The sequence below is a fragment of the Vigna umbellata genome, chromosome 3, assembly GCF_029865625.1.
Source record: "Vigna umbellata cultivar VRB3 chromosome 3, Vumbellata_1.0, whole genome shotgun sequence".
Classification (NCBI taxonomy): domain Eukaryota; kingdom Viridiplantae; phylum Streptophyta; class Magnoliopsida; order Fabales; family Fabaceae; genus Vigna; species Vigna umbellata.
The window spans coordinates 33739777-33764963 of record NC_142167.1 but is presented as its reverse complement, the minus strand read 5'-3'; the positions used below and the strand labels follow the sequence as shown (position 1 = coordinate 33764963).

Sequence of the window (25187 nt, the reverse complement as noted above, 5' to 3'; positions counted from 1 at the left end):
TGAAGGGTGTCATCCAAATTTACTGATGGAGAGGGTTGTTGCTGCCATTGTTGTGGTGGCGGCCTATCAAATTCTTCGACAGCTTGAGTGGTTTTGTGATGACAATCACGTATCTGTATGTACTGTTGAACTGCCTCCTCCAATGTTATCCTTCTTCCCGATAGAGAGGGTTTTTTCTGCCTTTGTTGTGGTGGTAGATTCTTAAATTGTTCGACAGCTTGCCAAAATTGATCATTATCCATGCTTGAGTGAGATCCCACCAGTGGTTGAGATTACTTTGGTAGAATTGAGTGCCCATTAAATTCTTGTTCGAATTGCATCCTGCAAACATTAGGCACAAAACTCTACAAAATATTTGTTAGCACAAAAAGATAAAGGAGAAGATATACATTCAGAAGATAAAAGATTCAGAAGATAGAATAAAATAAGATAGAATAAAATAAAATCTAACCTAATCCAAAAGATAAAATAAAATCTAACCTAATCTAAAAGATAAAATAAGATAAAATAAAATCTAATCTAATCTAAAAGATAAAATAAAATCTAACCTAATCTAAAAGATAAAATAAAATCTAATCTAATAAAATCAAATCTAATCTAATCTAATCAAATAAGATAAAAAAATAAAAACAGAAAAAAAATAAAAACAGAAATTCATAATTAAAGTCAAAGATAATCAATAATCACACAAATTAACCAGTTAAACCACGAGTCCCCGGCAACGGCGCCAAAAACTTGATGGACAAATTTATGATCACCAAAATATGATGTCACAAACTTGTTTCACAATCGGCAAGTATGACCGAATCGTTCAAGTAATAAACTTGGTAAGACCAAGTATCGTTCTTCCCAAAGGACTCACGGCCTAGTTTAGTTATGTGATTTGTTGATTAGCTAGGACTTACAAACGAAATATTTAGATTTTAATATGCAAGACAAAAAGTAAACATGTATGCATGAATTTGATCAATGGCAAAGACAAAAGATAAACACTTTCAATGATATATATGAATGAATATGTTGTTGGGGGTCAATTTCATCTCATCCACTCTCATACATTTTAGGAATTCAACATTCAAATCATCATTGTTAATGCCACTCTCTAAAGTACCATTCTAGATGGCTTCTCCCTAATCACGAGTTCATACAATTCCTAGCATTCCTAATGATTAGTTCATAAGTACAGGAGCTTAACGACAACCAATATAATATTGGGAGAAATTCCCCGGATCTAGACTTCCCCGTACGTGCCCGTATCGACAAAACCAATGATCATGCATTGAATGAGTTAAACTATGCAAGCATTAAGCAAAGAGGAAAAACCCTAACTAATGATGAAAGAAAGCATAAATCTTAGATTAAGATGCAAGCATAAATTCCATATATGAGAGCTTCAAGAGATTACATTGATTCCCCAACAAACATACAAGGTTTAGTTCACCATATTCATGGTGAACCTAGATGAACAATGAAAGAATGAAAGAATAAACCCTATAAAGGTGAAGAGGTAGCCTGAGCATCCAAGATCCTCCTTCAAAGGGGTGGAAGAGAGAGTGTTTGCCTCGTTTCTGCCAAAGATACTATCCCTAGGACGTTCTAAGGCTTATATACTATTCTAAAGTTACAAAAAATCAAAGCCCAAGCCCATAAGTATGCCGCTCAGCGGTAAAGTACCGCTCAACGGTGAGTGCGCGTCTCTTTTCTTCTCCTCAGCGGCCATTTTGCCCCTCAGCGGTTCCAACGTGACCTTCTAAGTGCCGCTCAGCGGTAAAGTGCCGCTGAGCGGTGACTTCGGCTTCTTCTCTTTTTTGCACTTTTTGATTCCTTTTATGATTCCATCTCTCTCCTTCTTCACTTCTTTCACTAAATTCACCCTAAAACCTGCACAAAAACACTGAAATCAAGCATAAACCTGTCCAGCTCTCTTATTTCTGAAAATATAGATAAAAGGCATGATTTCAAGCTAGTTTCTAAGTCTAAAGGTTGCTTTTAGTATCAATTTTAAGTATGAAAATAACAGTTTTTCAACTGTTATCAGCAGTCCAGGGATCTCTTCTGGAAAAACGTCTGGAAATTCATTCACGACCGTTCGTTCAATACTGCTCTCCCTGGACGTTCGTTCTCTTGCCAACCCTCCTAATTCCTGATCTTCATGTGTCATGATGAGAAAACAGCTTGCACCTTCCAGTATATCCTCCTTTATTTGATCGAGCGTTACCGATAACTCTCCTTCATTATCCTCAGGGAACACTAACTCCTTCTTGCCACAATCTATTAGAATATGGTTGGTAGCCAACCAATCCATTCCCAAAATCACTTCTAAGTCTTTGAGAGGCAAACATATGAGGTTCACCTTGTATCTATGCCCTTCTACCTCAAGAGGACATCTAACGCACACAGTAGATGTCCTAATCTCTCCAGCTGCTGGGGTTGATACCACCAAGTCAAACTGCATCTCGCTCTCAACTATCCCCAACTTATCAACGCACGCCTTCGAGATGAAGGAGTGTGTCGCCCCTGAATCAAACAGCACACAACATTGCTTTCCATGAATTAAGCAGGTACTGGTGATGAGCGTACCTGAGCTCGCGGCTTCAGCTCCAGTAATAGCATACACACGCCCTACTGCCTGGGCTCGTCCACCTCTCCCTTGCTGATTTCTTCCAGCGTTCGGCGGTCTCATCACTGCACGTCCGCCCATATTGCACTCGGTCTCCAAGTGCCCATTCCGTCCACATCTGTTGCAGTGTTTTCCTCCCACCAGTTGAGGGCATGATGAACGATAATGTGGCCCTCCACACTTGTAACATGTAACGTTACCTTGTTGCCCAGACTGTCCGGCAGGAACCAAGGCTTGAGATCCACTCGTGTTGGTTGACGGACGAACGTAAGGAGATCCCCTCTGATTGACACTACTCCTTGAGACGATCGGTCCCCTTACTGTTTGTTGTTTCTTGTGTCGTTCAGCTTCCGCCATGTTCTTCTCCAACACCTTGGCCCGCTCAACCATGGCAGGAAACGTTCTTATGCACAAGCTTGAAATCATAACTTTCAAATCACTCCTTAGGCCGTTCTCAAACTTCCGACATTGCCACTCTTCACTGGTGGCCATAGTATTGAATCTGACAAGGTGTTTGAATTTATTGGTGTATTCTGAAACCGACATACCCCCTTGAACCAGTTGTAAGAACTCAACCTCCTTTGCAAAACGGACGCTGTCAGGGAAGTATTCTTCATAAAATTTATTTCTGAACACTTCCCAAGTGATTGGTTGTTGGGCGTCCGTCAAAATGGCCCTAGCGCTCGCCCACCAGTGGCTCGCTTCTCCAGTCAATAAGTATTCAGTGTATGCCAAGCGGTTCTCATCTGGACACCTCTTGGCATTGAAGATCCTCTCCATATCCCTTAGCCATTGGTCAGCCTCGTCCGGAAGACACTTGCCACTGAACTTGGACGGATGGTGCTGGAGAAAACTCTCCAAACTCCATTCAGCATTTGGTTGGGTAGCAGGTTGGGTGGCGTTTGAAGAAGAAGCTCCAGGCGTACCTCTAGTGGCAGCAAGGATCTCCATCAGTTGTCTTTGTGTGGTTTCAGCGGTGACACGAGAGGCCTCTAAACCCTGCATGGCCTCCCGGTTTTGACGCATCAAAGCAGTGTTCTGCTCCATTAACGTTGTATTTTGTTGCTGCAACCTATCAATTACTGTCTCCAACAGCCTAGCGTTGTTGGATGTGTCAGGCTCATTCGGATGGGGTGGAGGAGGTAGCCTAGGTGCCATTTGTTCTCTGGACACAGAGAAAAACGAGCGTTAATTATGTCCAAGAGTTAAAATAATAATAACTCATTAAACATACAATAGCACACAGCAAAAACACAGTGCACTCATAACCCTACAGTGTCCTTAAGAGAACAAAACTGCTCTGATACCACTAATGTAACATCCCAAAATACAGTAATTACCATAATTGAGAATTAATTACAATTAATAATACAAACAGTGCAGTCTTTAAATACATAAACGAAGTTCCAGAGCCGAACGGCTTCAGTACAAACGAAACGCGCATAAAATGCATACAGAGTAAGTCTAGAACGAACGTTCTTAGATATAAAAAAATAACGTACGCATCAAAACAGAATCAGGGATAAGTAGGACGAACGGCCTTACAAAATACTTAGCCGAACGTTCAAGCTACACTAACATTTACAGTCCTAATCTAACGAGCGCTCTATGGCTCGACCTTTACTTCCACTTCAACCAGATTTGCCTCTTCCAAATTTTCTTCTTCCAGCATGTCTTCAAGAGATGCACCACCATATGCTCACATCCACACGGATGATCATTGCAAGACAAGACGAACGTACATAGACAGGGGACAACACAATGGAAATGCAAGGGTAAGCTTATAATATTTAATTTATACAATTAACCCATACATTTAACATTTCAAATCACACATACAACATGTAACTTATCATATAATTAACATAGAAATATGTATATAAGACAGACCGTCCGGACTGTATGAACCATGTAGTTACAAGCGTCCTTGCACCCGAGTGGTGTAGTAGCCGGGATATACCTAATCAGCTGCCACTCGAGGTTAGTCCGTCGCCCATGCTAAGTGATGAACGAAGAACCTCCTGCCATTCCCACACATGACTACCCCCTTCTACGTGAAGATGAGTATCACGGAATATCAGGATGGACCGCGAGTCCTAACTTATCCATGTTCATACTTTACCAAATTTAATATTTAACACATCTGAGACGTTCCTCCTTGGAACGCTCGTTCAAATTCCATAATCGTATAACCATTTAATATAGTGCTCAAACGTCTTATACTTTCATAGTTATAACATTTTCATTCTACGTTCCACTCTCTTAAAAAGACGAACGTTCAATTTACTGAAGTAAGAGGACGAACGTTAAAACCAGATTTAAAAGAACTCCTTTAAAAATCATAAAGACTCCAGAATAAAAAGATCAACTCCAGAATATGTTTAAGTAACAATAGGTCAAATTCATTCAACTTGGATGAAGAGACATCAAGGAGAGTACTTAACTACATAGGAAAAAAATTTTTTATTTGAAAGGGGTTGGCTGCCAGTCAATAACCGAACGCGCCAACATTCATTTAATAAGTATTTGGACGAACGCTATTTACGTTCGTTAAGGAATCAAAGATAAGGACGGGCGTTCAATCTAAGACCGAACACTTCATTAATGCGAACGCTAGGTGAATGACCGAGCACCAATCATGACGAACGCTTGGTATAAGACCGAGCGCTATTTAGGACGAACGCATCGGTATGAGACCGAGCGTTATTTAAGACGAACGTTCGACCTAAGGCCGAACGCTATTACGGACGAACGTTCGACAGAAGGCCGAACGCTATTAAGGACGAACGCTTCGGTTAAAGACCGAGCGTTACGTATTTATAAAGTTTCAAATATTTATATACAGCTGAGCTGAACCGAACGCTCATTCACTCAATTGGGGACGCTCGTTCTCGAGCAGAGTTCTTTCCAAATGAAAGAATTCCATTCTAAGTTATTTTAAGGAAAACCGAACGGTCTAAAACCGTACGGTGACGAGCGTCATTTATCAAAGGGAATGATTCAAGTTTCAGATTTCTCAACTTTAACAATTTTCCAGATTTCAACATCTTAACTTATACTTTATACTTCATATCATTTTCAAATCGATAAACTTTATAACTTTCATTTCCAAATTTAATTCACTTTAAACACCATCATACAGATCTCATCATTTTAATCATTCCAACTATACAATATTCATACTCCGTTCATACATATCCAAATCCACATGCATTTCACACCACCAAAACATATATAGTACATACACGCAGTGCTCGTTCATGACTGATCAATCAGCATACGTTTTATACATCCAAATCAGATCATACAACATGGAGTATAAATTAAACATATAAGCTTCCCTTACCCGGCTTGGCAACCCAACTTGTCCTAGATGTAAAAATGGCTTCGTCCAACTACGTTTTGCTTAGGTTCTTGACTCTTCCAGAACAAAATCTAACCACGGAATACAGAACACTTAGAATACATGCTTGCATGCAACTAAAAACCCTATTTTTCCAGAAACCTAAGGACGAACTACGGAAAGGGGACTTACCAGTTTCAGTCCTTGAAGCTGTTCGGTCCAGAAGGAAGATCACAGCAGGACGAACACTCCTACGGTGCTGCAAACGTGATCGGAGAAGAGATGTGAGTTTTACAGTAGAGAGAAGTTAGGGGTTTTTAGAGAGAAGTTGGAGTAGATGAGGAGTTTGGTTTCTGAGGAAGAAGATGAGTGGTGCAGGAGAGAGAGAGAGTTTTAGAAAATCCAATTTTGTTAAACTCTCGTTCGTTTGAACGAACGTGTCTCAAGCCGACACCTGCACACCAAACTCTGATTGGGAAACTTCTTCCGCAACACGTGGCGTGCTTGCATGCAAAGATTGGTGCGTTTTTAATGTTGCAGAGGAATGATTGTGGCTCAGCTTTCAGTGCACAGCAGAGAGAGATAAATTACTAGAGTTGGGAGTGGTTTTAATGGAATGAGCATTGATTTTGGGGTGTATTAATGGTGATATGACAGGTAATTTACAAAGTTAATTTTTCAGGGTCTCACAAACTCGCTTATAAAATTCGCAAACTATAAACGACATAACTAATTATATATATAGATTAAAGACTTAATTAATTTTTAAAAGTGTAGATGAGCTAATTATATTATAAGCTTATATTTGATTTTATATGGAAACCCAGTTTGTTTCATTCATCTATTTTTAAAACTTTAAATATATCAAGTATTAATTTTGAGTTATGTCATTATATTTACTGGATATTTAATAAGTTTATATAAAGAGCGATAAATTTATTGAATATTCAAGAAAAAGAATTATATGCAAAACAATTTCAAAACAATGTTGTTTTAGTTTGGGGTTAAGGTTAAGTTTTTTTTAAAAAGGTTTTCCTGTTCGATCGAACCAAAGTTCTACCTACAAAGAATATTTCAGTGTTTATTTGAATGTCCTATATTAAAAGACAATCATTTATTAATATTGATTATGTAAGGAATCATTTTTTTTAAAATTTAAAAAAAAAAAAAAAAAAACAAAACGAACGGGGGAAAGGGGAGGAGGAAGGAACGTTGGCCACAAGGAGACAGCCAACGTTGCTTCCCCACTCAAAAAAAAAAACAAGAAAGGAAAGAGAGGCTTGTGGGAGATTAAAAGGGGAGTATGGGGAGTGAAATCCTTGCTGCCATATCTGTGAGAGGAGTGTTCGGTGCTGCTTTTGGAGGAGTGAAAGAGTTGTTGCAGATCTGGGAGAAGAGAAGAGGAGGAGCAATTTTGGAGCTGGAAAGGAAATCAAACTCTCTGGAAGTGATTCAACGAAGTCTTCAAGAGGTAAGGGGAGCTAGATCTTTTGTTTGATTGATGATATATGTTGTGTTTGATGCAAATCTGGGAAGAAGGGGATGAAAAATTTGGGGTTTCTGGGTTTTCTGGAAAACCTGCGATTCTGCAGAATTCTGCAGAAATGCGCGTTCGTCCAATTTGATGAAAATTGGACGTTCGTCCAAAATGGCTCGACCAATTAGTGGTCGGCCAAGATATTGGCGCGTTCGTCCAAAACGGCTCGACCAATTAGTGGTCGGCCAAATTATGTTGAGCGTTCGGTTTTTTAGTTCAGGGTTAGCGTTCGTCCTTCAATCCTGTATAGCGTTCGGTCTTTTTTAAAAAGTTATACTAGACGTTCGGTTTTGTGGGTGTTAGCGTTCGTCCAAACATTTTAAACGTTCGGTTTTGATGTAAGAGTAATGGTGAGCGTTCGGTTTTTATTGGGTGTTCTAAGGTGTGGATATTAGACGTTCGGCCTTATTTAATTGAAACTGTGAGCGTACGTTTTTGTGGGTACTCTTAGGTTTGGATATTGAGCGAACGGTTTTTGTCTAATTGTGATGTGAGCGTTCGGTAATAATTCGATAGTTTTAAGTTTAAATCTGGAGCGTTCGGTCTTGTTCTGTTGAGCATTCGGTTGTAGTTTAAATTCTGATTTTGAGCGTTCGGTCTTGGTTTCAATCTGATTGTGAGCGTTCGGCCTTAATTCGATTTCCAATCTTAAACGTTCGTCCATATGGTGTTCGGCCTTGATATTTAAGCGCTCGGTCAAATAGTGTTTAATTCAATAGGGTATTCAATGGTTTAGCGTTCGACCTAAATCGCGTATTCAGAGGTTTAGATTGTGAGCGTTCGATCTTGATGATGTTCGATCTTTTAGCGCTGGTTCAAACAATGATGAATTCTGGTGTCCAATGGTTTAGCGTTCGACCCTGTAGCGTTTAATCTCATAGCGTTCGGCCTAAGTACTAGATCTCAGCGTTCGGTCTAAGTTCTCTATTTCAGTGTTCGGTCTTAAGTAGTATTCTTAGGATTTAATCTTGAACGTTCGGTTTTGATGTATTAGTGTGCGTTCGGTTTTAAATTCAGAATCCTTAATTTAGATCTGGAACGTTCGGTTGTAAATTGATATTGGTAAGGTTGGATCATGAACGTTCGGTCTTAGTGTATTAGAAATTGTAGCGTTCGTTCTTTTAGGATTCGGATTTAGCGTTCGTCCAATATCGTGTTCGATAAAATAGCGTTCGGCCTAAGTACTTGATCCCAGCGTTCGGCCTAAGTATCAATCTTAGCGTTCGTTCTTAAAGTGCTTTCGGTGAAATAGCGTTCGTCCTAAGTATCAATCTCAGCGTTCGACCTAATGGTGTGATCAGTGAAATAGCGTTCGGCCTGTTAGTAAATAGCGTTCGGCCTAATAGTGAGTTCGGTGAAATAGCGTTCGGCCTGTTGGTAAATATCGTTCGTCCAATACCGTTCAGCAGATAACGTCCGTTCAAATAGTGTTATGAAAATATTGGGTTTTAAGTTCATTTCTCTTGAATTGAATTATGTGCAAAATGTTTGGAAAATATATACTGTGATGGGATTTATGTGAATGTATGAAATACGTTGGATTTAATGTGATATTATGCAGGTATCTGGTTATTCATGACTTGGGTTAAGTTTCAAAGTAACAATATGATTTATGGACGTAATTCCATGATCCTCAAGGAGAGGATACATGGTGGTGTTTTGGGGTTGTATAGAATGATTACATGGTAGCTCAGTTTTGGGGGTCATCCTGAAGCTCCAATGGTCTTTCTTCTCATGTAGAGAGGATTGAACCATGTGGTGAGGAGTAGCAGGAGGTCCTAGTCTTGGGTGCTTCCATATGACCCAAGGTGAGTGATAACGAATTAACCTCGTGACTGTGGCCGGGCGGTAGTGCCCCAAAGTTTCACCAGGCGGTAGTGCCAGGGCGGTAGTGCCCAAGTTTCATAAAGCCACCACGGGTGCAAGACCCGCCATAGCTCGGTAATCATTCTAGTCCGGACGAGTCGGGTATAAAGTAACAAGTCTTGTAATGTCAATTTACTGTTCTTTTATATGAATCTATGTATGATAACATGATTTTTATATCTAGCTCACCCTTGCATTGTTTGTGTTGTGTGCTGTTTGGGTATGTTTCTTTGGCGATGATCATCCACTTGGATGGGAGCAGATGGTGGAGAGGAAACTTTGGGAGCAGCTCTTGAAGGAGACGGCAGTGCTGCAGCGTAGATTTACTAGTTTTTATTTCGTGAACTCGTTTAATTACATTTGGTGTATTTTAAGTTTTAAATTTTCCGTAATTTCCATGGGAAATTCCAATAATCTAATTGTCAATTCCGCACTATTTATTAAGGATGACTGTAATCCTTAATTACTCTTGACTGCTTTCCTGTATTATGCATGATGACGTCTTTATTATATATGCATGATGTATATATTTGGGATGTCACAGATTATTTATTACCTAAATAATAATAATATGACATAGAATTGTAATTATTTTTAGTGTAAATTTTACTTAATTCAACCAACCGATTTATCACTGTTTATATAGAATTAAAAGACTGTTTTATATAGAATTAAAAGAATTATTGATTGCTCAATGATTTACAAAGACATAAATTTTATTTCTGAATTAATATGTCACCTTAGTAAGAATAAATAGATAAAAAGAACGAAAGTATTATTACTTTTATTTATGGTAATTGACCATCACCGTTCATCATATATATTGAGTAATGATAAAGTAAAGTAATATATTTTAGAGATTTGGTTTGGCTTGGTTTATTGTGGTTTGAATATAGTTTTGATAAAAATAATGAAACAACCTTTTACTGTCTGTGGTTTGAAACCCAGAAGACCAATATGAGGAATTTAAATTCCAGAATGATGATTTTGAAAAGGAAAACTTTATCACTCACTGTGTTCATGTGGGTGTTGAAGATTCCTCATGTGAGTATTGAAGACTCTGAATAAAAAAAACATACTTTAAATAAGATGTGTTGAAGGAAGGTGCGATGTGAAGGATGATGGGAGAGTCAGCAGAAAATAACAAATGTAACACATTCTTTCCCAAACATGAACCTTCCAAACTCATTCGTTCACTGTTTATTGAATATATGAAAATGTTGGGTTAACAGTGAAATATAAGCATGTGTTCACAGTTATTGATGTTGTAGGGTTTATGATTGTTTCGTGTAACATCCCAATTATATACGTCATGCATATATAATAAAGACGTCATCATGCATAATATAGGAAAGCAGTCAAGAGTTAATCAAGGATTACAGTCATCCTTATTAAATAGTGAGGAATTGGCAACTAGAGTATTGGAATTTCCCATGGAAATTACGAAAAATTTAAAACTTAAAATACAACAAATATAATTAAACGAGTCCACGAAATAAGAACTAGTAAATCTAGGTTGCAGCACTGCCGTCTTCATCAAGAGCTGCTCCTAAGGTATCCTCCCCGCCAACTGCTCCCATCCAAGTGGATGATCATCGCCAAAGAAACATACCCAAACAGCACACAACACAAACAATGCAAGGGTGAGCTAGATATAAAAAACATGTTATCATACATAGATTCATATAAAAGAACGATTAAAGCATACTCATTAAATCATAATTCATACACTCACACGACATGTGAAAGTTCATCAATCATAGTAAATTGACATTACAAGACTTGTTACTTTATACCCCGATTTGTTCCTTTATAGACCGACTCGTCCGGACTAGAATGATTACCGAGCTATGGCAGGTCTTGCACTCGTGGTGGCTTTATGAAATTTGGGCACTCCCGCCCTAGCACTACCGCCTTGTGAAACTTTGGGCACTACCGCCCGGTGGAACTTTGGGCACTCCCGCCCGGCCACAATCACGAGGTTAATCCGTTATCACTCACCTTGGATCATATGGAAGCATCCAAGACTAGGACCTCCTGCTACTCCTCACCACATGTTCAATCCTCTCTACATGAGAAGAAAGACCATTGGAGTTTCAGGATGACCCCCAAAACTGAGCTACCATGTAATAATTCTATACAACCCCAAAACACCACCATGTATCCTCTCCTTGAGGATCATGGAATTACGTCCATGAATTATACTGCTACTTTAAACCTTATCCCAAGTCATGAATAACCAGATACCTCCATAATATCACAATAAATCCAACGTATTGCATGCATTCACATAAATCCCATCACAGTATATATTTTCCAAACATTTTGCACATAATTCAATTCAAGAGGAATGAACTTAACACCCAACATTTGCATAATACTATTTGGACGAGCACTGCTCACCGAACGAACGCTACTGGACGAACGCCATTGGACGAACGCTATTAACACCATAGGACGAACGCTAATTACCAAACACCAGGCTGAACACTGTTTGGACGAACGTTATTAAATCCTACACTATCAGGCCAAACGCTAAGTCCGAGTGCAATATTAAATTGCACACCATTTGGCCGAACGCTGAGATTAATACTTAGGACGCATGCTGGGATCGCGTACTTAGGCCGAACACTATTTTACCAATTACCATATTGATTTAAACACTATTGGGACGAACGCTACAATTTCTAATACACTAAGACCGAACGTTCATGATCCAACCTTAAGAATATCAATTTACAACCGAACGTCCCAGATCTAAATTTAGGAATATCAATTTAAAACCGAACGCACACTAACACATCTAAACCGAACGTTCAAGATTAAATCCTAAGAATATCAATCTAACACCGAACGCTTACGAACAACCGTACACCAAAACGGATCACTCAAGATCAAACACTATTAAATTCAGCATCCTTAGAACGAACGTTTATACTTACTAATACACCAAGGCCGTACGTCTAAGATTCAGACTTAGAATACTAATTATAACGAACGTTCACAATCAGAATTAAACCATTACCGAACGCTTACAGAACAAAACCGAACGCTCCAGATTTAAACTTAAGACTATCAAATTATTACCGAACGTTCACATCACAATTAACCAAGGCCGAACGCTTACTAATACACCAAAACCGAACGTTTAAAGATCCAGACTTAACAGTATCAACTTAAGGTCGAACGATCAAGATTAAACTTAAGAATCCATATCAAGGACGAACGACTGCAATTTCTAATACCCAATACCGAACGCTCAAGATCACGTAAATATCAATTTAGGGACGAACGCCTAAAATTTCTAATTCCCTGTGTACAGTTGGGACGAACGTCTAATATATCATTGCAAACGAACGAACGCTCGTTAACACAAAACCAAACGCTCATGCTATTTTGGCCGACCACTAATTGGTCGAGCCATTTGGATGAACGTCCAATTTGGCTTTCCAAATTGGACGAACGCGCGATCTGCAGAATTCTGCAGAATCGCACCAGATTTCCAGAGAGAACCCAAAAACCCCATTTTCATCCCCTTCTTCCCAGATTTGCTTCAACAACAATATTCTACCATCACTCATACAGATTCATACACGATAAAGTCACTCTAAGTACGAAATTTGTTCATCAACGACACTAAATCATAGATTTCAGTACACACATACATGGTTCATACAATCCAGAGAAAAGGATCTAGCTCCCCTTACCTCTTGAAGACTTCCTTGGAAACCTTGAATCAATCCCTGAGTTCTTCTTCTGCCGTTCTAGTTCTCTGCTACAGTGCCCAGCTCTCCTTCTCTTCTCCCAGATTGCAGCAAGCCTCTCACTCCTCCAGAATTTCAGAATCCCCCAAAACCCTTTGAATCCATGGCTTTTACCTTTAAGAAGGAAGAAATGGTGCTCCCCACAGCCACTCCTCAGTGCTATGCCCACCAACGAAGGAGATGATGGTGTTCCTTGGTGGTTGGAGCACTTCCAAGTGGAGTGACTCACCCTCCACCGGCAGCTGCGCCATTGCTGAACATGGAGTCCCACCACTACCAAAAGGGAGAGAACGTGCGGTCATTACAGGAAGTCTCTCCACTGCTTGTGAACGTGCAGCCGCCCACTTGAAGTCCCTACCCCACCACTAACATTAAAATGAACGTGCAGGTCCTTACATTTCGTGTTGAGGAATGGGTGTAGCAAACTACCTTCTGATGTAGCCAACTACCACCGTCCCACACATCTCATCCTTTTAATGTCCACTATTCAACGACATTGCTTTCCATACATGTCACATCTCTCACACCACACCCACACAATCCTCAATCTTCAATTCTGCTTAATACTTATATTCTTTCGAAGATAACGATAATCTAAAAATGATATTTTAATAATATTTTAACTTTATTTATGTATCATTATATAATTCATTTAAAATTATTTTATAATTAATAATAATAATTATAAATATTAATATAAATCAATTACAGAATGATACATGTAACATCCCAAAAATTATACAGTCATCAACTATATACTTAGAATAATCACATATATTAATATGGCAAAACAGTTTTAAAGCAAAGGGAACGAAAATTCGAAAGTGGCTGAACGGCCTTTCATGTACATAATTCAACGAGCGTTCACAAAACAAATGAGGACGAACGGTTTACAAAATCATTACCGAACGTCCAAGTATTTACATAATCAAAAAGAGCGCTCGCTCACAGCCGCTCGCTCTCCTAACTACACTAACTAAAATAACCGAACGCCTTTACTGTTCGGCCTTCACCTCAACTTCTACTAAGTTATCTTCAGCAATAACTTCCTCTTCAAGTGTTTGCTCCCGAGACACATCTCCCTCTGCTCACATCCACACGGATGATCATTGCATTTGACAAGACGGATATACATAAACAGACAACACAATGGAAATGCAAGGGTAAGCTTATTGAATTTAATTCAAGTCAAACAGATATTTCATACTTATCAAATTCAGCAATTAAATTCACAACATATACATTTAATTCATACATCAATTCCATCCAAATCCTGATACTAGACCGACCGTCCGGACTGTATGAATCCTGTGTAGCTAAGGCGTCCGTGCACCCAGGTGGGGTAACTGAAATGCTCATCAGTAGCCACCTGAGGTTAGTCTGTTCTGTCCAAGTTACAGTTATGGACTAGACCTCCTGCCATTCCCACGCATGACATACTCCTCTCTACTTGAGAACGAGCACTCACGGAATATCAGGATGAACCACCATCTAAGCTTACCGCGTTCATACTTACAAATCTCAATATCCATTCAAGAGTCGTTCCACCCTGGAACGCTCGTTCAAAACCAACCATCATAATTTCATCTCTTACATCTTTCGCACATCTTAATCTTTCATCTTATTCATACTTTCATTCTAAGTTTCACTTCCATAAAAGAACGAACGTCCAACCCTCTTTGTAATAGAGGACGAACGTTAATACTATACCAAGAAAGACTCGTTCACGAGTAGAATAAAACCAAGACAGGTTATTAGACGGACTTCATTATAACTTGACTCAGTTAGATGAACTGAATCTAGTACGATCTGGAAAATACTTAGAATGATTTAAGTTCAATAACTCTGGAATGAATCCAATGGATAGATACATAACAAACTTGTTTAGATAAATAAACCGAACACGAGATAATTCAGGAGACAAACCGCCAGTCAATGACCGAGCGCGAAAATAGGCATTTAATGAGTTTTGGACGAACGTCACTGAAGTATTGGACGAACGTTACTAGAATTATTGGACGAACGCTATTTAAATTTATGGGCGAACGCTATTTCAATTCAGGACGAACGCTATTACCGTTCGTTGATAATTAAGGAAGGAACGAACGTTCGGTATATGACCGATCGTTCTTTTACCACATACGCATTTGGACGAGCGTTCGGTATAAGACCGAGCGCTACTCAGGACGTACGCTTTTGAGTCTAAACTTATTCGCTGATTCAAAATCATAGAAATTTGGAATTTTCATAAGATGGGATACTTAAAGTTCATGCTTTAACAATTTGACTAAGTGTACAAAGGTAGATTTTCAAGCTTCTCAATTCCTCACACAACACTCATGAGGTCTACGTTTGGCCGAACGCTCAAACGTAAATTATGTATAAGAGGGCGTTCGTCCTAGAAGGGAAATCCTTTCCAAATGAAAGGGTTCGACTATTTCAAGGAATTTACTATGAATACCGAACGGTCAATGACCGTATCGATAACGAACGTTCATTTTCATATACATCTCATATTAAAATTCTCTCTTACAGTAACTCATTTTCCAGTATACACTTCCATACATTTAATTAATTATATCATAGTACAAATCCATACTTATTCATGCATCATCTCATCATACAGCTCATTTTTCAATTAAATCAAACCATAGAACATTGCATCATTTTCATACATCATTTCAGAATCATTTTCATATACCAACAGTCCAATATCATGAATCATATTTTCAAGCATCACATAACGCGCATGCAGTACAGAAATCACATGAATTAAATCTAATAAGCTTCCCTTACCTTCAAGAAGAGTGTTCGTTCCTCAAACAGAAAAATCAATGCCCAGAAAAATCGTTTCTACCCTTAACGCTCAATCAAGCTCTTCAAGCTAAGATTACAGAAAACCAAGATTTGGTTTAGATAAGATGCATGCAGTCCAGAGTTGGGTTTGCATGTGGATATGGACGAACAGCTAGGGACGAAGTACTTACCCGTTCAGACTCCAGAAACGTTCGGTTCAACTTGAAGTTTGTAACGCCGGGAGGGTTCCCACGGTGTCTGATCGTTGATCTGAGAAGGAGGAAGTGAGTTAAGGTAGAGAGAAGATGGAGGTTCTAGAGAGAAGGCAGAGAATTTGAAAATCCAGAGTTTGGGGAAGAAGACGAAGTGTGCAGAAGAGTGGGGAAGAGTTTTCCAGAAATCAATTTTCTCTCCCCAAGCAGGACGTGCGTCCATTAATTTGCTGCCACATGTCTTCCATTAACGTTTTAGAATGTTCTAAAAATGACATTTGGCAGCTGCATGCAGAGTGAGTGCGTGTGCGTCTTTAATGGCACTGAATACGTGTCACGTGCATTAATGGAAGTAGAGTGGTGATTCAGCAGTGAATTTAATGGGACGTGACAAACACCGAAAGAATAATCTGAATATCGTGGAATAGAATTATTAATGAAAAACAAGACAAGGTGAACTATATATATTTGTATAGTTAATCCAAATAAAGGACATAAATAACGAGTGCTAAAAAAAAAAAACGAACGAAACCGAGCCGCCAAAAGACCTGAACGTTTGTTCATAACCGAACGCTTAGAAGAAAGAGAGTGTTTGTCAGACGAAAACCGAACGATTAATCACAAGAAACGCAATGAATAAAATATAAGGCTGATTCTAAATGACAGTTACTGTTTGAAGAAGGGTATATAAGGAATTCTCGAGTGGTCTAAAGGGAGTATCAAACATTTTAGGTTTAGGCAGAGAGTGGATTTTCTTTGTCATTGGAGAAAACTAGACTTCACCTCTGACCCCAATTCGATTCAAAACGAGCATACTTCCAGGTCTTCATGTTTTTGGGTTGTCCTATCCGTTTGGCCGTTCGTCTGAAGTAATAAGTTAAACAAATCCTCAACTGGTTACCCAACTTACTCTTAGATGATTTGCACAGATCCAAGAGATGAAATGAAAATCTCTACCTGGATTGCTACTAAATTGTATTCCAAACAATCCAACCACTTCCCTGCTGTCCTGTGAAACCAAACCTTATCATTAACTTCTCAAACTGATAACTATAAAGCGAAAATTCTTGTTCAATCTACTATCAGTAAATCTAATAGTATCTTAGACGTATTACCGATCGGTTCTACCGAACGTTTCACTCTCTACTAACGTTCGTATCCTTACTTATAATATTAATTACTGAAACTCTCAACGAAACCCAAATTTAGATTTATCACTGCTTACACCCGTCTTAGTGTTTGCATATTGCTTATCCAGTAATTCATACTTCGAACTATTCTACCCTTAGCTCTTTATTGTTCCTAACATTCCTAGCAATGCTCTCACATGTTTCACTCTGACTCATCCATCTTGTATACCGCGAAAACGAGAGTACTATATAACGAAATTAGGTTACTAATGTTAACCTGACATCTGGTATTAGCGCAAAAAGAGATTCAACTTTTAGCTAGCCTGGGCGTCTCTTCCGGAGAATCCTATAATTCAAATGTTTACTATTACCGTTCGGTTACCCCCTCACTACCGAACGATCTAATTTTAATAGATACGAACGTCGATACTCCAGTTTTATGGAGTATATCCTAGATCAGTCAATTCCAGTAAACAACACTCCCTAAAATAATAATTAGCACTATTTCACAGGTTAGATATCCAACTAACTCAATTGTTGATACTTTCATCTCCAGATCAAACGACTCCCTTATCACAACAATTTAAAACAAAGTACGGCAAGGCCGTTCATACAATAAGTAAGTGTGGTTGTTGAATGTACCTAAACTTGCTGTTTCAGCGCCTGTCATGGCCTAATCCCGACCGATTGTCTGCTCGACCACGCCCCTTGGTTGATTTCTTTCAGCATCTAGAGGCGTCATCACTGCTCGTCCTTCCATATTACACTCGCGTTCTAGATGTCCGTTTCTCCTACAACGAGTGCATAACTTTACTCCCAACAACTTAGGACATGATGATCGGTAGTGTGGTCCTCCACACTAAAAACACTTCACTGCCCCTTGCTGTCCAGACCGATTGGCAGCAACCAACGATTGTGCCTGAGACCCTCTAGAAGTAGATGGTAATCCAGTACGAGCGTAAGGCGTTCTCCTTGTCCTCCTTGAATTAGTAATATTCCTTGAAGATTTGGGTCCTCTCATTACCTGCTGTTGTTGCTTGATGTGTTGCTCCACTTCTGTCACGTTCTTCTCTAATACATTAACTCTCTCCACCTCATCAGGGAGACACTTCTCATTGAACTTAGATGGATGATGTTGAAGGAAACTCTCCAAACTCCACTCGGTCCGTTTATTCCCAGAGGAAGTGGATGCTCCAGAAATATTCCTAGCGATTTCTAGGATCGCCACCAGCTGTCTTTGGGTCGCTTCAGAATTGGCACGTGCGGTTTCCAAACTTTGTAAAGCGATAGTAATCTGCTGCACTAATGCAGCGTTCTGCTGTTGAAGTACTTCTATTACTGATTCCAATAGCCTATTGTGATCAGATGCATCACGCTCGGTTGGTTGAGGTTGAGAAGGAGGTATTGGTGCCATTAGTTCTCTGAGAAGCAGAGAAAACGATCATTATCAAATTTTAAGGAGTTTGAATCATTCATCAAACGGACGTTTAGCACACAGCAAAAGCATAGTATGCTCATAACCTACAGTGTTCCTTAAGGAACAAAACTGCTCTGATACCAATAATGTAACATCCCAAAAATTATACAGTCATCAACTATATACTTAGAATAATCACATATATTAATATGGCAAAACAGTTTTAAAGCAAAGGGAACGAAAATTCGAAAGTGGTCGAACGGCCTTTCATGTACATAATTCAACGAGCGTTCACAAAACAAATGAGGACGAACGGTTTACAAAATCATTACCGAATGTCCAAGTATTTACATAATCAAAAAGAGCGCTCGCTCACAGCCGCTCGCTCTCCTAACTACACTAACTAAAATAACCGAACGCCTTTACTGTTCGGCCTTCACCTCAACTTCTACTAAGTTATCTTCAGCAATAACTTCCTCTTCAAGTGTTTGCTCCAGAGACACATCTCCCTCTGCTCACATCCACACGGATGATCATTGCATTTGACAAGACGAATATACATAAACAGACAACACAATGGAAATGGAAGGGTAAGCTTATTGAATTTAATTCAAGTCAAACAGATATTTCATACTTATCAAATTCAGCAATTAAATTCACAACATATACATTCAATTCATACATCAATTCCATTCAAATCCTGATACTAGACCGACCGTCCGGACTGTATGAATCCTGTTTAGCTAAGGCGTCCGTGCACCCAGGTGGGGTAACTAAAATGCTCATCAGTAGCCACCTGAGGTTTGTCTGTTCTGTCCAAGTTACAGTTATGGACTAGACCTCCTGCCATTCCCACGCATGACATACTCCTCTCTACTTGAGAACGAGCACTCACGGAATATCAGGATGAACCACCATCTAAGCTTACCGCGTTCATACTTACAAATCTCAATATCCATTCAAGAGTCGTTCCACCCTGGAACGCTCGTTCAAAACCAACCATCATAATTTCATCTCTTACATCTTTCGCACATCTTAATCTTTCATCTTATTCATACTTTCATTCTAAGTTTCACTTCCATAAAAGAACGAACGTCCAACCCTCTTTGTAATAGAGGACGAACGTTAATACTATACCAAGAAAGACTCGTTCACGAGTAGAATAAAACCAAGACAGGTTATTAGACGGACTTCATTATAACTTGACTCAGTTAGATGAACTGAATCTAGTACGATCTGGAAAATACTTAGAATGATTTAAGTTCAATAACTCTGGAATGAATCCAATGGATAGATACATAACAAACTTGTTTAGATAAATAAACCGAACACGAGATAATTCAGGAGACAAACCGCCAGTCAATGACCGAGCGCGAAAATAGGCATTTAATGAGTTTTGGACGAACGTCACTGAAGTATTGGACGAACGTTACTAGAATTATTGGACGAACGCTATTTAAATTTATGGGCGAACGCTATTTCAATTCAGGACGAACGCTATTACCGTTCGTTGATAATTAAGGAAGGAACGAACGTTCGGTATATGACCGATCGTTCTTTTACCACATACGCATTTGGACGAGCGTTCGGTATAAGACCGAGCGCTACTCAGGACGTACGCTTTTGAGTCTAAACTTATTCGCTGATTCAAAATCATAGAAATTTGGAATTTTCATAAGATGGGATACTTAAAGTTCATGCTTTAACAATTTGACTAAGTGTACAAAGGTAGATTTTCAAGCTTCTCAATTCCTCACACAACACTCATGAGGTCTACGTTTGGCCGAACGCTCAAACGTAAATTATGTATAAGAGGGCGTTCGTCCTAGAAGGGAAATCCTTTCCAAATGAAAGGGTTCGACTATTTCAAGGAATTTACTATGAATACCGAACGGTCAATGACCGTATCGATAACGAACGTTCATTTTCATATACATCTCATATTAAAATTCTCTCTTACAGTAACTCATTTTCCAGTATACACTTCCATACATTTAATTAATTATATCATAGTACAAATCCATACTTATTCATGCATCATCTCATCATACAGCTCATTTTTCAATTAAATCAAACCATAGAACATTGCATCATTTTCATACATCATTTCAGAATCATTTTCATATACCAACAGTCCAATATCATGAATCATATTTTCAAGCATCACATAACGCGCATGCAGTACAGAAATCACATGAATTAAATCTAATAAGCTTCCCTTACCTTCAAGAAGAGTGTTCGTTCCTCAAACAGAAAAATCAATGCCCAGAAAAATCGTTTCTACCCTTAACGCTCAATCAAGCTCTTCAAGCTAAGATTACAGAAAACCAAGATTTGGTTTAGATAAGATGCATGCAGTCCAGAGTTGGGTTTGCATGTGGATATGGACGAACAGCTAGGGACGAAGTACTTACCCGTTCAGACTCCAGAAACGTTCGGTTCAACTTGAAGTTTGTAACGCCGGGAGGGTTCCCACGGTGTCTGATCGTTGATCTGAGAAGGAGGAAGTGAGTTAAGGTAGAGAGAAGATGGAGGTTCTAGAGAGAAGGCAGAGAATTTGAAAATCCAGAGTTTGGGGAAGAAGACGAAGTGTGCAGAAGAGTGGGGAAGAGTTTTCCAGAAATCAATTTTCTCTCCCCAAGCAGGACGTGCGTCCATTAATTTGCTGCCACATGTCTTCCATTAACGTTTTAGAATGTTCTAAAAATGACATTTGGCAGCTGCATGCAGAGTGAGTGCGTGTGCGTCTTTAATGGCACTGAATACGTGTCACGTGCATTAATGGAAGCAGAGTGGTGATTCAGCAGTGAATTTAATGGGACGTGACAAACACCGAAAGAATAATCTGAATATCGTGGAATAGAATTATTAATGAAAAACAAGACAAGGTGAACTATATATATTTGTATAGTTAATCCAAATAAAGGACATAAATAACGAGCGCTAAAAAAAAAAAAACGAACGAAACCGAGCCGCCAAAAGACCTGAACGTTTGTTCATAACCGAACGCTTAGAAGAAAGAGAGTGTTTGTCAGACGAAAACCGAACGATTAATCACAAGAAACGCAATGAATAAAATATAAGGCTGATTCTAAATGACAGTTACTGTTTGAAGAAGGGTATATAAGGAATTCTCGAGTGGTCTAAAGGGAGTATCAAACATTTTAGGTTTAGGCAGAGAGTGGATTTTCTTTGTCATTGGAGAAAACTAGACTTCACCTTTGACCCCAATTCGATTCAAAACGAGCATACTTCCAGGTCTTCATGTTTTTGGGTTGTCCTATCCGTCTGGCCGTTCGTCTGAAGTAATAAGTTAAACAAATCCTCAACTGGTTACCCAACTTACTCTTAGATGATTTGCACAGATCCAAGAGATGAAATGAAAATCTCTACCTGGATTGCTACTAAATTGTATTCCAAACAATCCAACCACTTCCCTGCTGTCCTGTGAAACCAAACCTTATCATTAACTTCTCAAACTGATAACTATAAAGCGAAAATTCTTGTTCAATCTACTCTCAGTAAATCTAATAGTATCTTAGACGTATTACCGATCGGTTCTACCGAACGTTTCACTCTCTACTAACGTTTGTATCCTTACTTATAATATTAATTACTGAAACTCTCAACGAAACCCAAATTTAGATTTATCACTGCTTACACCCGTCTTAGTGTTTGCATATTGCTTATCCAGTAATTCATACTTCGAACTATTCTACCCTTAGCTCTTTATTGTTCCTAACATTCCTAGCAATGCTCTCACATGTTTCACTCTGACTCATCCATCTTGTATACCGCGAAAACGAGAGTACTATATAACGAAATTAGGTTACTGATGTTAACCTGACATCTCGTATTAGCGCAAAAAGAGATTCAACTTTTAGCTAGCCTGGGCGTCTCTTCCGAAGAATCCTATAATTCAAATGTTTACTATTACCGTTCGGTTACCCCCTCACTACCGAACGATCTAATTTTAATAGATACGAACGTCGATACTCCAGTTTTATGGAGTATATCCTAGATCAGTCAATTCCAGTAAACAACACTCCCTAAAATAATAATTAGCACTATTTCACAGGTTAGATATCCAACTAACTCAATTGTTGATACTTTCATCTCTAGATCAAACGACTCCCTTATCACAACAATTTAAAACAAAGTACGGCAAGGCCGTTCATACAATAAGTAAGTGTGGTTGTTGAATGTACCTAAACTTGCTGTTCCAGCGCCTGTCATGGCCTAATCCCGACCGATTGTCTGCTCGACCACGCCCCTTGGTTGATTTCTTTCAGCATCTAGAGGCGTCATCACTGCTCGTCCTTCCATATTACACTCGCGTTCTAGATGTCCGTTTCTCCTACAACGAGTGCATAACTTTACTCCCAACAACTTAGGACATGATGATCGGTAGTGTGGTCCTCCACACTAAAAACACTTCACTGCCCCTTGCTGTCCAGACCGATTGGCAGCAACCAACGATTGTGCCTGAGACCCTCTAGAAGTAGATGGTAATCCAGTACGAGCGTAAGGCGTTCTCCTTGTCCTCCTTGAATTAGTAATATTCCTTGAAGATTTGGGTCCTCTCATTACCTGCTGTTGTTGCTTGATGTGTTGCTTGATAACAGTTGAAAAACTGTTATTTTCATGCTTAAAATTGATACTAAAAGCAACCTTTAGACTTAGAAACTAGCTTGAAATCATGCTTTTATCCATATTTTCAGAAATAAGAGAGCTGGACAGGTTTATGCTTGATTTCAGTGTTTTTGTGCAGGTTTTAAGGTGAATTTAGTGAAAGAAGTGAAGAAGGAGAGAGATGGAATCATAAAAGGAATCAAAGAGTGCAAAAGTAGAAGCCGAAGGCACCGCTCAGCGGCATTTTACCGCTGAGCGGCACTCAGGAGGTCACGGGAGGTCCGCTGAGGGGCAAACTGGCCGCTGAGGGGAAGAAACGTGAAGCGCAATCACCGCTGAGCGGTATTTACCGCTGAGCGGCACTTTTATGGACTTGGGCTTTTGTAATCTTTTGTAATTCTAGAATAGTATATAAGGGCTTGCACGTCCTAGAGTTAGTATCTTTGGCAGAAACGAGGCAAACACTCTCTCTTTCACCCCTTTGAAGGAGGATCTTGGATGCTCAGGCTACCTCTTCACCTTTTTAGGGTTTATTCTTTCATTCTTTCATTGTTCATCTAGGTTCACCATGAATATGGTGAACTAAACCTTGTATGTTTGTTGGGGAATCAATGTAATCTCTTGAAGCTCTCATATATGGAATTTATGCTTGCATCTTTTAATTAAGATATATGCTTTCTTTCATCATTAGTTAGGGTTTTTCCTCTTTGCTCAATGCTTGCATAGTTTAACTCATTCAATGCATGATTATTGGTTTTGTCGATACGGGCACGTACGGGGAAATCTAGATCCGGGGAATTTCTCCCAATATTATATTGGTTGTCGTTAAGCTCCTGCACTTATGAACTAATCATTAGGAATGCTAGGAATTGTATGAACTCGTGATTAGGGAGAAGCCATCTAGAATGGTACTTTAGAGAGTGGCATTAACAATGATGATTTGAATGTTGAATTCCTAAAATGTATGAGAGTGGATGAGATGAAATTGACCCCCAACAACATATTCATTCATATATTTCATTGAAAGTGTTTATCTTTTGTCTTTGCCATTGATCAAACTTCATGCATACATGTTTATTTTCTGTCTTGCATATTAAAATCTAAATATTTCGTTTGTAAGTCCTAGCTAATCAACAAATCACATAACTAAACTAGGCCGTGAGTCCTTTGGGAAGAACGATACTTGGTCTTACCAAGTTTATTACTTGAACGATTCGGTCATACTTGCCGATTGTGAAACAAGTTTGTGACATCATATTTTGGTGATCATAAATTTGTCCATCAAGTTTTTGGCGCCGTTGCCGGGGACTCGTGGTTTAACTGGTTAATTTGTGTGATTATTGATTATCTTTGACTTTAATTTTGAATTTCTGTTTTTATTTTTCTGTTATTTTATCTTTTTAGATTATATTAGATTAGATTTTATTTTATTTTTATCTTTTTAGATTAGATTTTATTTTATCTTTTTAGTTTAGATTTGATTAGATTTTATTTTTATCTTTTAGATTAGGTTAGATTTTATTTTATCTTTTAGGTTAGATTAGATTTTATTCTATCTTCTAAATCTTTTATCTTCTGAATCTTTTATCTTTTGAATCTTTATCTTCTCATATATCTTTTTGTGCTAACAAATCTTTTCTAGGGTTTTGTTTTCTTGTGCATGCAGGAAGCAATTCGAACTAGGAGTAAGAAAACAACAGAACCACTTCTTGAAGGTCTAGACGAGAGTAGAAGGAGGAGAAGAATCAGAACGTCTAGAGAACTTTTCCCTTCTCCAGAAACTCTCCTACAATCATCACCACAAGGTTCTGTTCATAGCACAGGGAGTATGGAGAACAATAATAATGCTAGAAGAACTCTTGCAGATTAC

General features: G+C 38.8%; 1 protein-coding gene across 1 annotated transcript; it reads right to left on the bottom strand.

Annotated features, from left to right (window-relative positions):
• Positions 1-1610: 1610 nt before the first annotated feature.
• Positions 1611-3778, bottom strand: LOC148202312 (uncharacterized). Its single transcript, XM_088109589.1, has 3 exons — positions 2581-3778; positions 2182-2466; positions 1611-1615 (listed from the first exon to the last, which is right to left on the bottom strand). Exons 1-3 carry the CDS (start codon positions 3776-3778, stop codon positions 1611-1613), a joined length of 1488 nt encoding a protein of 495 aa, XP_087965715.1.
• Positions 3779-25187: the final 21409 nt, after the last annotated feature.